This window comes from Cervus canadensis, chromosome 14 (genome assembly GCF_019320065.1).
Source record: "Cervus canadensis isolate Bull #8, Minnesota chromosome 14, ASM1932006v1, whole genome shotgun sequence".
Classification (NCBI taxonomy): Eukaryota; Metazoa; Chordata; class Mammalia; order Artiodactyla; family Cervidae; genus Cervus; species Cervus canadensis.
In genome coordinates, this window is record NC_057399.1 from 43,621,634 (window position 1) to 43,640,091 (window position 18,458).

The following is an 18,458-nucleotide window of genomic DNA, read 5'->3' on the forward strand; positions in this document are numbered from 1 at the left end:
TTTGCTGGAGAATACAAGATCACCCTGGCAAAACTGGGCCCTACAACCAAAGAAACTGATGACCTTCCTCTAGCACTGGGCACCAGAGAAAACCTGCATGGGGCCCTAGAGAGTATCATTACTGTTCAGTCCACTTTTTCATTTAATCCTCCCTCGAAACATCACTGTGCTATTCAGGTAGATTCCTATTATTATCTGAGTTTACAGATGAAAAGAACTGGGGCTTACTAAATAGAGACAGAGATGGGATTCGAAAGCTGGCCTGAATACACTCAACTTTTAACCCCATCAACCACGATAAAACACGTCTGTTGTGTCGTCAAGGTTGACGTTTTACTACTATAAGAACTTGGAAACAACTAACACTTAGTAAGTAGATTATCTCATTTAATATCAGAAATAACCCTGCAACTAGGCACTATCATTGTCCACATTCGCAGATGAGAAAACAGAGGTTGTGTAACCTGGCCTGGGTCCCACTGGCAGCAGGTGGTGGAGCCAGGAGGAGAACTTACACAGAGCTGCAGTTTTACCTCCTTTTGTCTTCAGGCCCACTCCTCCCATTTGTGTACCCGAAGCTTCTTCAGACCCTGGGGCTCCAGTTCTGTAGTTTCAATCTCCATTTCCTTCCTGGAAAGTCCTTAGCAGGGGACCTGCACTGTACACTTAAGAGGTCAGGATTTATCAGATCCACCTTATGTTTCTGTCTGAATAAAATGGAGCTAGAAAAAAACATCTGGGGAGCTAACAGGCAGAGAGCCCAGGACTTTGAAGGGGAGGCACTGTTTGTGCTGTGATTTGAAGAAAAAAAAAAAATCAGAGTTCAAAGCACTGTTCCAAAGGTGGGCAGACTGAGAAACAAATCAAAACAAGCAGGTCAGGGACACAATAAGAATATAGTTAATGCCATCAATCAAGGAGCGAACCGTCACATTTGTGAGGGTGTCCTCCTTTTCAAGCTTATCAGCTGTGATCAGGGAGTGAAGGGGAGAAGCACAAGAGGGCACGGTGCCCTCAGGTCATGCAAAGATGGCTCATGTGCCAGGCAGGAAAGCGGCCTTGTGTTTGCTCTCTAAAATAAAAATAAGTGGAGAGATGTTCAAGGACTTTGTCCATGGAGGCAGAGCTAGGAGGCACCTAAGAGCTCGTTTCCCTGACTGAAAGAGAATCCTTCAGCTAGGCAAGCCAGGTGTCAGGGTCACCATGGGGAAGAAGCAAGTCTTCTACAAAGACAAATTCTTTTAAGCAGATATTCCACTAATTCCCACCTTTTCCAAACCAGTGCACCAAAGGAAGAGAACGGTGGGGTTTACATCCTCGTGTTTCTAAGGAAAGTCCTAGAGGCACGGCAACCTACTTCCTCCCAAAAGATCAGTTGTCACTGCCACGCTGAAGCCTGCATTTATTTCCCTGTCCTGAGGTATCAAGTCAGAACCTTTCTTACTCTTTTCATCTAACCCTAAATAACCCTCTTCAACAATTCTCTCCCAAAGCAAAATTCAGTCTTTCTGGGACAGTCTTCAGGTTCATAAGAAGGAGGCTAGCACTTTGCTGGTTAGTATCTGCAAGCATCATTTTCCTTTGTCAGAGGACACTGTTTTACTCACTCTCCTCTCTTACTCTTGACAAATTTACAAATGATCATACAGAAACTGCTGCTGCGTTACTCGGAGTGAGCATGAGGTCACAGAAGTGTCATGCGTTATTGCTTTTGATAGAGGACTTCTAGAAGGCTAGCGAAGAACAGAGGGTGGAAAAGGAAAGCTTACACTTAGTTACACTGGCTCCTGGACTCGAGTCAGGGAGAATATTACAGAGTTGGGGATAAACTACTTTCACAGATGTTTAGACAATTCATAAGAAGAGCACAGACTGGGACAAATAATAAAGACATGTGACCTTTCATGGAATAAAATGAAAAATGACTGGTTTTGATCCACCCTGCTTAAATCCTTATAAAGTACTGTGCAGCCAACAAATCTGAGGAGTCTGTAAACAGAATGCTGCGATCTCATGATTCTAAATGTAGGACGGACATAATCAAAAGGTTTTTGATTACAGAAAGCTCAGAACCAATGGCCTTGATTTGGGACTTAATTATGCAAATTAAGCCTAACTAGGGTTTTCTGTTAGGTGTATGCTTGCCAGATTTAGCAAAAACACAGGACCACTCAGCTAAATTTGCAAGGTACGTGTTTATACTAGAAAATTATTCACTGTTTACCTGAAATTCAAATTTAATGGGATGTCCTATATTTTCTATTTGGGTGAGTGTCTCTATAAATACCCCTGTTCTGATAAGACATATCTAGTAAAGAGCTGGGAATTCAAATTCAATGATGCCGAGAAAAAAAAAAGAGAGAGAAATTACTTCCAGTGAATTACAAAAAAAGAAATGCTTGAAATTAATGGATTATATGAATATTAAGTCTTACAGTACATTAAACCATAAAGATGGTTGGTAGATGACACTAAATTAACTTTATATTGCTTACCGTTTCCTGGGGCACAGAGCTGAAGAATCAAAGCATACCTGGCCCAATACTTTAGAGATGATATATGTTCAATAAATATCTCTTCACTGATGTCCAGATGACACAGCCCAAGCCTGTTCATTTTACATTAAAAATTCTGAATAGTTTCAATACTGGCAGGAAAACAGCTGGCTTGCTGAGCTAATAATTAAAGTATTTAAAGTCAAAGTATTCTATAAAGAAAATAATCTGCACCAAGCAAGCTACTATGGGGTTCATTAAGCTATATAGTACTTTTTGTTTTTTTTTTTCCATCAAGCCTCTTACCCTTGAAAATTTTTTACTGGACATCCCAAGAAACAGTGGATTTTTTTTTTTAAAGGTAGTTTTAACAAGTGAGTTTTGTCAGAAGTAAAAATTACTGATCTCGCCAAGGAAAAAAATTCTAAGTTAAATAACCTTTCTAAAATCTGCCCACCTCTTTTATGAAATCAAATATACCCCATCAAGTTTTTATTTTAAACAATAATGTTCCAGTTGTCTTAGATTATCATTAAATGTCTGAAAATCATTTAGAATACCTTATCTTAATCGTTTAGAAGTAAAATCATCATCTAGACTCTATACATTAAAACTAATTTACAAATAATAAATACTAAAACTCGTCTGATACAGTAGCCCTCAACCTTTATGTCCCACCTCCAGTTTATCACAAAGGCAACAGGGTTTATTTGATTACACTTCTTGCTGGGAGCAGGTTTCTCAGAGGAGACTGATGATATAAAGCACCCTTCTTTCCACTGCCACTTGCGCACTACTTAGTATATACTAGTAATACTTGCTAATTTGTAAGACTATATAAAGCAGAGGAGAAGGGGGCAGCAGAGGATGAAATGGTTGGATGGCATCACCACCTCAATGGACACGGGTTTGAGCAAACTGCAGGAGATAGTGAAGGACAGAGAAGCCTGGTGTGCTGCAGTCCACGGGATCACAGAGAGCTGGACATGACTTAGCGACTGAACAACAGCAACAATATAAAATCTTTGGCCGAGAAACTTCTCTGGGGGTCCAGTGGCTAAGACTCTGCATTTCCAATGCTGGGGGCCCAGGTTTGATCCCTGGTCAGGGAACTACATCCAGCATGCCAAAACTAGAGATTCCAAGTACCACAACTAACACCCAGCGCAACCAAATAGATAAAAGAGTGTTTTTAAAAATTCTTTGCCTGAAACTTCAATGCTGTGAATAGCAAAATTACTATCCTAGTATGGTGGGAAAGGGTCAAAATGCCATGTCCTAAATTTTGACCAACCCAAACATTTATGTCATCAGTAAAGAAGCCCATTACTGCTCCGATGCTGATATCTTACTTTGATAATGTTACACCAAGAAAAATTAAACTTGCATAAAATGTGTATTTAAAATTTTTTGCAAGACTCATTCTGGTAATTTAAAACAAATGAAGGAAAAACACAGAAAAGACAATGCAAAGAGAGGAAGGGAAAAAAAAATACAGTTGTTAGGTCAATTACGTAGTAGTATGTTGGAGTCCTATAACCAAAGACTGTGAAATATGACAAAATTACAAAATGCCAGGTTATTATACACTGTCTGTATGGACAACCTATACCCCAAAAGAACTTGTTTTAAATAATGTTAAAAATCAATAAAGCCCTGCTTTTATTATCAAAGTACACGAGCTGAAATTCCTTAATGGGGAAAAAGAGCAGGGAATCCTTCATTAATTCAGTGGGAAATCCCTCCTGGTAGTCAAGGAATCATTTTCGGGTTCCCCCCTCTCAACTCAATGGTGCTAAGATTTCAAGGAAGTAACCTGTGAATAGCACCATGGCCCAGGGAGTAATTTCAAAGTTCAGGTGTTACAGTATGATGAATTCATTATGCCTTTTAATTTTTTTAAACATCTTAAAGATTTCTGTAAAGCAACTAAAGTCACTAATTCAAGTAGGTTTAAGATACAATCTATAAGGCTATAAAGTGTGTGTGTGTGTGTGTGTGTGTGAATAACCACCTACGAAATAAAAAATCATGTGAAGAAACTGAAGATGCTGATAACAAAGAAGATATAGGAAGACATTAATTCAAAAGAGGCCAACAAATTTCTAAAAATTCATCTTTTTTGTAAAGAACCCCTGATTTTGGCATTTAGCTATTTTTAATGGCAAATGTTAATTTTTTATGGTACAATTACTGGTGGAGTGTATTCAGTGCTATGGTGAAATGATTACATGAGATGTATTTTGGTAGTCTTACTACTTGCTGTTCTATCCACTTACACAGAAAAATCACACCATAGAAAAATAAGTCACTTTCTCCTTGTCCCACGTAAAGAATAATGTCCCGAGTAAGGCAGCCAGAGAGACCGCTGTGCTGTGCCTCACCTCTGAGCAGAAATAACTGAAGACATGATTTCAGGGTTTTCTGTGCAGGGGAAGAGAGTGAAGCAATTAGTTGAAATGCTAAGGGCAAAAAGAGTGGATGCTCTCATTTCATTGCCAACTCAAAAGCTAGGAGCCAAACCCTTGCTGTCATATATGTCCTACTATATGGGGGAAGAATGGGATATGTATCTGTGTGTACATATTGTGAGTTGTATACAGACATGTTGCTATTGTTGGGGGGAAAGAGATCAAGGTGATAATAGTGGTGAGGAAAAGTTAGCACTGAGAAACTTAGAAATTAATATACCAGAAACACAAGATTACTAATGACACAGTAGGAAAAGCCCAGTCTGATGTAACAGAAATAACCTTATTCAAGTTTGGGGAAAAAACCACATCCCTCAGAAAATCTTAGAAACAACCAGTGGCTGGGGATAATTTATGTTGTTCACGAAAGAAGAAATATTGCTTTTCCCTCCCCATTACACTACTAATGTAATATGCATGTGGAAGTTAGACAGATAAAATAAACTGGTGACACAGTAAACTTTTATACTCACAAGGCTACCGCAGTAGATAGATGATGGTAATGCAAGATGGCTTTGGAAAAAATGAGAGGGAATGAATGAAAAGTCCTTTGTTTAATGACCGCCCCCCCTTATTGCTCATGTTTGTCCAGTTTGTTTCTTTTAACATGTATTATTTATTTTAAAGACTTCATATATTTTATCTTCAATACTCACAATAATCTTACAAGGCAGGTATTATTAACCTTCTCTTAGAGACAAGAAAATTCAGATGCAGAGATTTTGAGCTATGTCCCATCAAAGTCGTAGAGCCAAGATTTTAGCCCACACTGCCTGCTGGATTCTTTTTCATTTTTTCTTTTCTTTTTTTTTGTCTCCAAGATTCTTAATGGGCTGGGGACATAAGCTATTACCTGGTAGAGCCAAAACATATTGTGGCAAAGGATACTTAGTGATATGAACTGAACTGTGTTCTTGCCAAATTCATCTGTTGAAGCCTTCGTCCCTAGTACTTCAGAATGTGACTGTGTTTGGAGACAGGTGAGGCCATCAGGCTGGGCCCTCACCCAACATGACTGGTGTCCTTATGAGAAGAGGAACCTGGATGCACAGACCCCGAGAGCACACAACGTGAGGGCAGCATCTGCAAGCCAGGAAGAGAATCCTCAGAACGAAACCATCCTGGTTTTGGACTTCTGGCCTTCAGAACTGCGTGGAAATAAATTTCTGATGTTTAAGCCACCCACTCTGTGGCATTTTGTTACAGCCGTCCTAGCAAGCAGACTACTGTAGGAAAGGAGAAGAAATCACCGAACAGTCACTTGCAAACAAAAGTGACAGCAGCTTAAACATTGTTCGGAACGGGACTGAGAACTGTTACAGATATTGGCCTTGTTAATGAAGCAGGAACAAGTTCCCTCCCTGGAGGTGCTGGAGGACGGTGGCTTTGTCTGCCAGGCACACGCCTTCTAGTATGTTCCCCCCGTACTAACTACTCTTTCTACCTCTTTTCTCTCCCTCACAGACACAGGGCTGAAACGTCTCCACAATGCTAACCCACACACCCCCAGCAAGCAAGATACATGATAAATTGAAGGCGTTTCAAGGCATGGCCCGGTGTCGTTTCTTCAGATCTTGCTAGAATAACATGACATTTATAAAAATACAACCCACTGGATATTTGGCACCGCTTGGGAATGAAGAATATGTCCACTTAAGAGCCAATCCCCCAAGGCTGTCAAAAAAATCTCAAGCCAGGATTTCTTCTATAAACATTACCTATCTTTTAAGATTCTACAGTCCAGGAAGTGAAGAAAACGTCTCTGCTTATTCCCAAGTCTCCTCTGGCCTCAACATAACAAACATAAACCAGACAGAAGGACAGTTAAATTCCTGGTCAAGGCCCAGGGATGGGACAGCTCTGCATCTGGCAAGGAGCCTCTGCGCTCCCAGCCATGGCCCTGGGTCTCCCTCGCCCGGAACACACACGTATGCAGGGCTCACCCTCCACCGGGGGCCAGCCTCCTCCAATCCCTGGGCACGCTCAAAGGGGGTATTTACGGATTATTTTTTCAGATACCAGCCAAATAATGTTCCCGTTCACTCACTCACCCACCTTAAGACCATACAAAATTTAACATCTGGGAGGATCAACTCTGCCCTGAAAGCAGATGACAAGGGTGAGCAGTCATGGAGGAGTTCTCCTCAAGCAAAGAGGATTTGCCAGCTCGCCTCTGAGGTCCCGGCCCTGAAAGGCCAACTGTGGTATGTTTGAGTTTCCATGGGGCCTGGTGCTTGCTGGCTGCTGCTGCTGCGTTCACTCAGAACCCAACTGTGCTATAAACATCTAGCCCTTCTGCTGAGAGCTGCCTGCCTGGCCTTACTTCTGGGAGCCAAGAATATGCTATTTGGGAGCTGCAGGCTATACTGCAGCTAACACTTGGGGAGCTAACACTTGGGGCGCAGCTGACCCTTCTGTACTCCAGGCCAGTGATGGCTCTAAAAGGGAAAAAAAAAAAAAAAAAAAAACCCACGCTTACACGAACATAACAAGAGCAAGGAGAAAAGTCCAGATTTTCTCACCGTGTGCCACCCAGCCATGTTTACACTGGTCGCAAGTCCTCAGGTTAATCTTCCCCGGCTGGAAACACTCACATGTGCAGTTCACCAGCGTGCAGCGGATGGCCTGAGAACGAGAGGAGGAAGAAAAGATCAGCGTCTGTTCAAAAGGGACCCTGCTTCTTCAGCATTTTAAGAAATAACACCTTCTTCCCATTTTTCACAGCTTTAGGGGTCTGGAGAGTTTTAGAGAAAAATTTTGAAACCATCAAAAATCTCTTACCAAAACATATTAGAAAACAAAGCTGATTCATTAATAGAATGTTTCTTGCCATTCATAGGTAAGCTTTAAATTGGAAGCATAGACTAAGCAGTATAAGAGTGAACCTTATTTTTTTCTATCAGATGCTGGTTCTGTATTACCAGGGATCCGAAAGAGGAAAAAAAGATTGCTGCTACCCAATATTCACTGACAAGAGTGCAAAAGATATAGACTCTCATACAATAACAAGTGAAATGCTGAAAATAAAACATGATTAACAAATAATATTAACAGAATATGACTTTTCTTCTGCAGTATTTCATTGAAATGCTTTATCAATCTCTCAGACACCTTTTGAAAGACACTCCTTTTGGCCCAATAACATCCATCATATTTCTGGCATCATTTATCACTTTCTAACTCCTTGATTTTTTTCCCTCCTTGAAATATTAATTTCATTTGCATTCCTATTTGAAAAATGCAAAACAACCCTCTCTTTATTTTAATGATGTAAGAAAATAAGTTCAAATTTGTTTTTAGATCAGATGTAGAATAGGAAAAGACATTTATGTGAATATTCACTATTTGGAACAATTCACTTATATCATAGAATGCTGGAAGACACACTCAAGAACGTTTTATTTCTTTACAAGTACTTTAAAAAATCGTCTCATCAGTTTACATTTTAAAGTGAATCCACAGGAAATTAACATTAATGAAGTGTAACTTTTTATAGATTAAAAACCTAGGCTGAAGAATTGTGCTAAAGCTGACCTATGCTCCAGGACTACAGTTAATAAATTTATCTCATACATTTAGTCCCAATTTGCATGGAAATTCTGAAGACAGAAGGGATTTTGTCCAACCATTCACAGATTAACAATCTACTGTAACCACCTGAACTGCCAGGAAAAGATCCCTCTACAGCTTTAGATGCAATCAATAATTACTGATTTGGGGGTGGGGCGGGGGTGGGGGGAGAGGCATGAGGCTACCCGAAACTGCAGTGCTGGGCCTGAAAGCTCTGCCCACTTACACAGCTTCAGACGCTCATATTCCTGGAATCAGTTGGGTTTTTATATAAACTGCCTCATTTGTAACAGACAGTATTTTAGATATTGTTAACATGGTTGAGCCAAATTCCGTTTACAGAGAATAAGACTGAATGGGCTTTTACTGTTCCCCATGCTTTGGATCAAGCAAATTTAAAATATTTCTCTTTTGCTAATGAACATTAAATCTGTAGGTCCTTATTCGGTTTTCAGTGTTAGAGTCCCTGCCGTAGCCTCCTTTCTTGCTTCACCTCTAACTCTAGTTTGCTCCTCTATTACTGCAAGAAAAATAGGCAAGGGTACCAACTGTCTGATGTTTCAGAGTCTGTCTTCCAGTGTCAACAGTTCAATAACATATTAGGAATATTAGGAGGTTGTACAACTTTGCTGTATATATTAGTGAATAAAGGAAATAGTAATAAGACACAGGCAGAGCAAAGGAAATGCTGACATAGCAAGAATATTATATCTGGAGGTTAGAAGGGAAACTATTTCTCCCCCAATTTCTTATATCAACTTCAGTAGTTTAACTGACTGAGCAATACATCAGAACATTCCAGGTTAGAAATAGCTTCTTTAAACAGCATGTTCATTAGGAAACTCAGTTTGATTGTACTACGGTAAAACAAACCCAAAAGTTTTTTAGAGGGCAGAAAAACAGGGCACTCTGTAAACTATTCAGTTATAAATTCAGATACAGCAACCAGATTGACATTAAAATATTTATATAATCTGAGATACAATAACAGAATCTTTCATAAACACTTAAAAAAAATTAACTCTGCTTTACCAAGATAAAGAATGACCAAACCTAAGAATGACTGTCTCTCAAGAACTATATGTTAACTCTGGCACCAAAGACATACATCTTTTAAATTGTTAATTTTATTTTAAATTTTAAATCAATTTTAAATTGATAACATTTTTTTATTTCACAAAAATAGCCTCATTTTACATTGTGTTTTAAAATACACTGTCCTCAATTTTAATTATAGTTATATTCAGGACAAAACAAATTAAGAGACTTGTAGATTTGCTTTATTTTAGGTATATTTGTTTATTTACTGGTTCAACTCTTCATTCATTTACTCAGAACTAGTTTTTATGATTCAAATATTTTTCTCTTCCTAAATAACTCTAAATAACTTTGTACGTCTGGCACACTTGGGAATTAAAACTTTTTGTACCATCATCCTTTTTCATGAATTCTACTCCTTTTGTACCTAAACATACAAACATTGGAACACCTCAACTCCTTTTATACATAAACACTTAAGCACTGGAATATCCATTTTGTATTTCTATGAATTCCAGAAGGTCTATTTGTTTTAAATTCAGATTTATATAGACTACAATTGTGCCTTAAGGGAATTATATATATTTAAACAGTATGGTCTAAATAAATATTTTGAATACGAGACTATTGTGGCTTCAAAGGAAGTTTTACTCTAAATAACATTTTTGAAACAGCATAAAAGTTTGACATACTATTTATTCAGAACAAAACAGAACCAATGTGATCACTTGCCAACTCACTCACACTTCAAAAACATAAATTATCATAAAACTATCCAAGCCAGTTAAGCCTCAAAACGTATACACTTTACAAGAAGAGAGCTGGGAAGAGCAGAGATGGGGAAGCCTTCATTTTGGTGATCACACCCGTTTCTTTATGGAGCTAATAATACACCAGGTCTCCTACTCACTGCTGGGTACCCACAACTACAGAAAAATCAAGGATGATAGTGAAGTGACAGAAAGGGAACAGCAGGAGAAGAGAGATGATCTGAACAGGCTGTTCCCCCTTATAGATCCAGGACCCTTATGCAGGTCTGGCCAACTCAAGCCAGCAACCCCTCCACACATCCAGGACCCTACCTCATCCAATGCACTGAAACTCCTTCCTCCATTTCAATACGATCAGCTTTTCCAACAGCCCAAGAACAAGAAAAAAAGTTCTTAAGCCTACATCTTAAATAAAAGGAATAATTTCTGCTTACCTTTACCATGGATATCTTGAAAGAAAAATCCATGCACCCACCACCCAGTGCTTCCGCCTACATTTTAATTTTACAGTCTGGATTCTGCCACACACGGTCCTGAAACTGCTTTCTCCAAGAGGGATAGTCTCATCACATCTGGTCCCTTTTTCTGGTCTCCTCGTTCTCCGAGACCTCGAGGCAGCTTAAGGCATAACTCTCCTTCATTCCTGGACTGTAGAGACAAACTATCCTAGTGTTTTGGCAGCAGCTTCTCACTCTCTCTCCACTGTAAATAAATACAGGTGTTTCTCACGGGCAGGCTCCTCATTCTTTAACTTGGCAATTTCATCCCCTCCTACAGCTTCAAATATCATCACTACACAAAACCGATCACTGCAGAGCCAAGTACTGTGTTAAGTGGCAGGAAATGGCTAGTGAATCCCTATGCTCAAGGATTTAACAGTCAGAGCTCTTGGGCAGTGGGTTCCGAGGAGACACCCTAAGAACAGAAGGAAGCCCCTGAAGAGGTTTGAGAAGCATTGCTTCTCCGTCTTTACAACTTTGTCTTTTCTTCCACCAAAGGTAGGACATAAAAATTTATCTACAATAGCAAACCATTAATGATTATTATTAATAATAATATTAATATTGTTTATATAATTAATGTAATATTATAATGAATATGATATTCGATATTAATGTTTTTATTATTAATAGCAAAGGTTTGTTGGATACTTGGCATTTCCAGATACTTACAAATATTAGCTCTCCGTGAAAATACCATGAGGTCCGTACTAGTATTCCCTTTATTTCACAGAGGAGGAAACTGCGGTGGAGCTAACTCAGGATCCTGCTTGAAGTCACAGCAATCAGATCCAGTGTGTGGGAGCTCTCCCTCCCACTCAGTCAGGCCGCCACGGGCAGAGCCCCGCCACCTGCCCACCATCCACCACCACTCCGTACTGTTAACTCCTGTTTCTCTTTCAAGCTTTCAACGCAAATATTACTTCCATTCTCCAGAGCAGCTCTTCTCATCTCCTGATCAAGGCAAGATCCCCATTAGTCCCCTGTCTCACAAGTGTCACAGCACTTACCACACTTGTGGAGATTATATTTATCTCTAATTTATCTATACTACTTATTCATAACCTAGTTTATATATACCAGTGGTAAACAATACACCTGCCCATGCAGGAGACACGGGTTTGATCCCAGGGTCAGGAAGATCCCCTGGAGAAGGAAATGGTAACCCGATCCAGTATTCTTGTCTGGGAAATCCCATGGACAGAGGAGCCTGGTGGGCTACAGCCCATGGGGTTACAAAGAGTTGGACGCAACTGAGTGACTAAACATGCATGCACGTGTATATATATGTGTGTGTCTGTATCTGTGTGGTTATTTGATTAAGATGTGTCTTCCCCTCTAGAATTTAAGCTCCTTAATGGCAGGGTGACATATGTTGGGCTTACAATGGATACTGGCAAATAACAGGTGCTTAAAAGGCATTTAAAGAATTTCATCAATCTCTTAGCCTCTTTCCCATCTATAAAATGATAACAGTAACATCATAACTGTGTCAATAGATTCAAATGAAATAACGAATATAAAGCATGTGGCTCTTTGTCTAGTGATAACAAAAGCTCAAAAGATGGAAACCATTTATGACCTCAACAAACTTTCCACATATTACCTTTGAATTATTTTTCCCTTATGATTCTTTCCAATGCATTTCTTCCACACCTTGTAAATGCTTAATACATTATTTAGTCTTAATGAGTAAGGGAACACTTCGACATATATGATGCCACCTTCTTCATACTATAATCCTCTAAACTGGGCATGACAAGGGATCATTATTTGTTTTAATACTGGAGTTCAAAAATGTTTAGATAGGTGTTACACATCTCTTAAATGATAGGGTGGATTTCCCAATTACTAATCAGTTTATTTCCATTACCTACCGAAAGAGAAGATATACAAGGGGATATGTGTGTGCTTACAGCTGATTCACTTAGTTGTACACCTGAAATTAACACAAGGTTGTAATCAACTATACTCCAGTCATTTTTTAAGTTGTTAAAAAAAGAAGATACACAGTTGAAACCTATAAATTATAAATATTCAAGTTCAAAAGTGTATCTAAAATGAATAAAGTAGACCAATTTAGTATAAAAATATTTAATCAACTTTCAGTCAGTAACACTCTTATATTTGAATATTAAGTAAGAGTGCATTTGCAAGTATTCTGGATGAGTTCCAAAGACCTATTCAAATAAGAGATTCTGTAACCACTAAAACTAAAGTATCTTTAGCTTTATTATACTAGTAGCTGGCTTGAACTCTGCAAATTTATGTGAACTGAACATCAGTCTTCTCACCAAATGACATTCCTCAGGAAAGCACAGAATGGGGCTTCAGCTAATACTAATATTTAGTGTATTCCACAAAAGAATATACAGGAGGCTAATTATTACATCTCCTATTAGCTGTTCCTTGTTTGGGAACACTTAGAGAAGTTACCTGTTAGTACAAAACAACAAAAGGTAAAATAAGGTCATGGGGCATGTAGCAACGTAAGGCACACTCTGAAGGAGCAATCACAGGAACCTCCCCTTCAGAAAAGCCCCCTAAAAATCAGACTTAACTTCAGTTCTGGGCTCTGTCTTTTCACATTAAAAAACCATTTGCCATGAGATCGCCTCAAATGTTCATTAACTTGGCCAAACAGTCCGTGCATAACTAAAAATCCTTCTAAAATCCACTTTCTCCTTATTCATTTCTGGAAAGAATACCAAGATTTACAACTTGGATTATGAAGTTTTACTAGAATGATTCTTAAATGTTAAAGAGTTAAGTACATAACCTGCACTAAAACTGAATTACTGAAAAATTCAGTCATCAGTTTCTCCCATAAACTTGGGTGATACAATCTAGGTACACAAATTAACTGGCTATGCTGATCAGTGGCAAAGTTTGCCTTTCTTATTTTTAACAAGAACAAATTTCTTAATCAAATGAATTTTTTACTTTGGAAATCACATGGAGGTATGATAAATAGGCAAGATCAGCCAACCTTCTATAAGGATACACAGTAGTCTATGTTATAATTAACTCATTAAATCATCACTGCATATATCACCCATCTCTGAACATACACACAAGTACCAGAAGAAAAGGTATGTACGGTGCCAAAGATCAAGTAAACCTTTTACTTGACATAAAAATGTCCTTCGAAGACATTTATATTAAAATATAAAATCTGGAATAAATAAGTACCTGTAATGAATCTGGAAACTAATTATTCTATGATTGCCTCAGAATACACTTCAGTAATTACAAGGTAACAGCTACCAACACTATGGATGAAAAGAGTAATCATATATATATGACTGAAAAAAGATGGACTTCCACACCCATAAATACATCTTATATATGAGAACCCAATATAGTACTTCAGGCACTGCCACAAAGATTCTAAAGAACTCACATGATAGGAATGGTGATTAAGTCAGAAAATAGCCCCTTGTATACTTTTCAGGACAGTTTTTTCTCCTCCATTTTCACATGGCTGATTCATGATCTAACTGAAAAGAAACAACTTCCAAGAGAAGTATGTTGAGTTTTGGTGAAAACATGGAAAATCTCTGTTACCATCTTTGTAGAAGAACACAGTGTCTGAAATTTGCATAAGTCAATGCACCTCGAACAATGACATTTTTTTTTTTTGCATGATCGAAGACTTCTGAGCTTACTTATGACTAACACGAACTAGACAACTACATGAGAAACTTACTTTTACTTGATTACAAAACACAGGACAAAAGGAAAGGTATTTACCCTGCTATGCTGCCGGGTTTTATAATCAGGTATCAAAACAAGGCAAGAAGATGTGAGCTGGATAGACACAGAACACTGAGCAAGAGACCTCTGATTTTAAATATCCTACAAAGAAGTATTATAACAACCTGAAAAGTCTTATCTAACTCTATGAGACTATTAACATAAATAAATACTTATGGTAAGGCGGGTATGTTTTTGCATTTATGCAAGGAAATGTATAGATCTGAGTTTGAATGAGTTATGTTCACAGACTTCACAAGTGATTATCAGTGATTATAGGGTGCATGGGTACACAGAATGTTAAACTACAATGTAAATGCCACTATGCATAATACAATAGTAACAACAGCAAATAAGAAGCAATGAAGTTATTCTGTCTGCTTAACCAAACCCATCAAAAAATTCACACAATAGGACTGCAACAGTACATACCTTAGCTGGTGGTAAGATAAATTAGAAATAAAAAAGTTTATTAACGCTTCAATAAAAGGTTCCTTATTGTATCTTGTAGCTGAGTCAGGAGACTTGCAAAGACATGATCAGTTCACAGCCACTACAAGGTACAGATGCATTGATGTAAACAGTGGACAACAAGGTCAAGACAGAAAGCTGGGGGCTTCCCTGGTAGTCCAGTGGTTGGGAATCAGCCTTGTAATGCAGGGGACACCAGTTCAATCCCTGGTCCTGGAAGATCCCACATACTGCATGGAAACTAAGGCTGTGCTCCACAATTGCCGAGCCTTCATTCTGGAGCCTGTGAGTGGCAACTACTAGCCCACACACCCTGCAGCCTGTGCTCCACAACAAGAGAAACCATTGCAATGAGAAGTCCATGCTCTGAAGCTAGAGAGTAGCCCTCTCTGCAACTAGAGGAAGTCTACGTGTACAACAAAGACCCAGCACAGCCAAAAATAAACTTAAAAAAAAACAGACAGAAAGCTGGGCAACTGAAAATGGCAGACTTCAACAAGACATAAGAACAATATTACTGACCAAGGAAATATTATCTTCCCAATAAACACATCCAAAATACCTGAAAGAGATTCACTGTGAAAAGGCAGCCTTTGAGTACCAGTAGTATTCTTGCCTGGAAAATCCCATGGATGGAGGAGCCTGGCAGGCTACAGTCCATGGGGTCACAAAGAGTTGGACACGACTGAGTGACTTCACTTTCACTGCTAAAAAGCAGAAGACTTAAAACCTCACTTTATTTTTCTCTTAAAAGGTGTGCTCCCCCTCCCCCAACAACTGGCAAATGGATAAACAAAATATGCATATTTACACAATGGAATATTCATCTGGCTAATACAAAGAGAAGAACACTTGATAATACCGCAATATGGATGAACCTTATCATGCTGAGCAAGAGAAACCAGACACAAGAGATCCCATATTACATAAGTCCATTCATATGAAATATGCAGAACACAGACATCTGTACAGATAGAGAGTAGTTAGTGGTTTCTTTGTAAAGTGATGAAAAAGTTCAGAAATCACTGTGATGATGGTTGTATATAACTGTGAATATACTAAAATTCATTAAATTGTACACTTTAAATGAGTAGAATGTATGATCTGTGAACTCCATCTCAATAAAGCTGTTTAAAAGTGGGGAGAGCAAACCCACTACACCACCTAATTTCTTTTAATGGTTTTAAATCATTTAATTCATGAGATAGTATTCCTCAGGGGACATAATGTAGCATAATATCCTTCTTTAACCTAGCAGGTCAATATACAAATACTAAATGATTGAACTGTGGTGTTGAAGAAGACTCTTGAGAGTCCCCTGGACTGCAAAGAGATCAAACCAGTCAATCCTAAAGGAGATCAATCCTGAATATTCACTGAAAGGACTGATGCCAAAGCTGAAACTCCAATACTTGGCCACCTGATGCAAAGAGCTGACTCATTAGAAAAGACCTTGATGCTGGGAAAGACTGAAGGCAGGAGGAGAAAGGGACAAAAGAGGATGAGATGGTTGGATGGCATCACTTACTCAGTGGATATGAGTTTGAGCAAACTCTGGGAGATGGTGAAGGACAGGCAAGCCTGGCATGCTGCAGTCCACGGGGTCGTAAAGAGTCAGACATGACTGAGTGATTGAACAACAAAATGATTGAACAACAAAATGACTGAACAACAAAATGACTGAACAGAAGACAGACAAACTAAAGAATTTCTGTGGCTTAAACTTGAAATTCCTCTACTTTGAAAATATTAAAAACTAGTAGGTCCATGTTAAAATGACAATTATTTTAAAATCCACTGCCATTTTTCTACCAGGAAAATCCAGGACATCCTTATATCCTCCAACAAATTGGGGGTCAGGAGCCCTCTCAGTCATAATGTTCAGCACATTAAAATTAAGATATCAGAAAAACTCAAAAGGAATTGTTTTAAATGGACAAAGAAGAATCCTGTCATGTGTACGAGTAAAAGCATTCCTCTATTTTATTGTTGTTGTTTAGTTGCTAAGTCATGTCCAACTCTTTGCCACCCCATGCACTGTAACCCACCAGGCTCCTCTGACCATGGCATTTCCCAGGAAGAATACTGGAGTGAGTTGCCACTTCCTTCTCCAGGGGATCTTCCCAACGCAGGGATCAAACCCATATCTCCTGCTTTGACAGGCGGATTCTTTACTAGTGAGCTAACAGGGAAGACCCATTGCTCAACTTACTGGGATGAAAAAATTATCTCCGCAAAAGTCAAGAAATGAACATGGTTTAGGAGGTGGGGGCAAAGACAGAAAGCATATACTTCTGAGTAGATGCTTGTGTATGAGTGTGAATGTTTCTATGACTATGTGTGAATATATAAATACAAACTGGGAGAAAGGGACATACACAGAGGCACATAAATTTTCACAGACATGGATCCAATGAGCATCTGCAGTCATTACCTTACAACTACAACCTACTATCAATCGACATGAGGAAGACCCCATTTAAATAATGTAGGAGTTCAGAGTAAAAATCAACAGCGGGATATAGCCAATTATATAAGGAAAATATCCCTGCTTCCATGGCATCAAAGCCTGCATAGTGCTTGTGTTATGCTTTTTTTCCCCCCAATTAAATTAAGTCTATGGTAATACAAGCTATTTTGTTAGGCAATTAGTAATATTAGAGGAACAGGAAATGAAAAGGCATTTCAATTTGGGCAGAAACATTTTATTTTCTTACCTAACAGTTAACAATTAAGATATCCCATTTATTGCCTGTTTGCTTACGAAATTTTATAGACTACTTAGGCAGCTGTGATAACATAATGAGAAAAGACATACTCTTCCCATAAACGTACACCTAGCATCTAAATGAAATAAGGAGTAAAAGAATAACCACATTTTAACTAAGTTCATTCTACATTTACCAGAATTACTTAACTTTATATAAGGGGCCAAAGCACCTCTGACATCATGTGAATGATAAGTAATACTCATCTCATTTCACCTTAACGTTGAATCAGCAATTTTGTATTCCATTGATATATATACATTTTATTCATTTTCGCTAATGCAATTTGAAAGGTGGTAATGTGATTACATTTCTCTGTGGCATTCATGAAAACAATTACTAATATAATATGATAGGGAAGCCATTAATAAGGAAGGGATTTATAATGAGATGCGAGGAGATTTATCAACCTTCAAAAGCTTTACAAAGAAATACTTCTCATTAGGCAAGAAGTAAGACAAGATGAAGCCTAAGTTCTGGTATTTCAGAAGCAGCTTCCATTCTGGGAAGACTGATCGCATGACGATCCCCTACTTTGGTGGCCAAGCAGAGAGGTGCAGGAGGAAGGCAAGACTTGCCCCACACTCTGTGCCACATCCTACCCAGAGGACAACTTCCT

At 38.6% G+C, this 18,458-nt stretch overlaps 1 protein-coding gene across 16 annotated transcripts in view; it reads right to left on the minus strand.

Moving 5' to 3' along the window:
* BNC2 (basonuclin 2) overlaps nt 1-18,458 on the minus strand; it is a 470,337-nt gene that overhangs the window by 163,567 nt on the left and 288,312 nt on the right. For 15 of the 16 annotated variants that reach the window (XM_043486718.1, XM_043486711.1, XM_043486710.1 and 12 more), the window contains one exon: nt 7,489-7,591. In XM_043486718.1, coding sequence (XP_043342653.1) covers nt 7,489-7,591 — 103 coding nt within the window. Of the gene's footprint in view, nt 1-7,488; nt 7,592-10,778; nt 10,952-18,458 lie in introns of those variants that run through there. The other variant, XM_043486715.1, reaches the window with a different exon arrangement.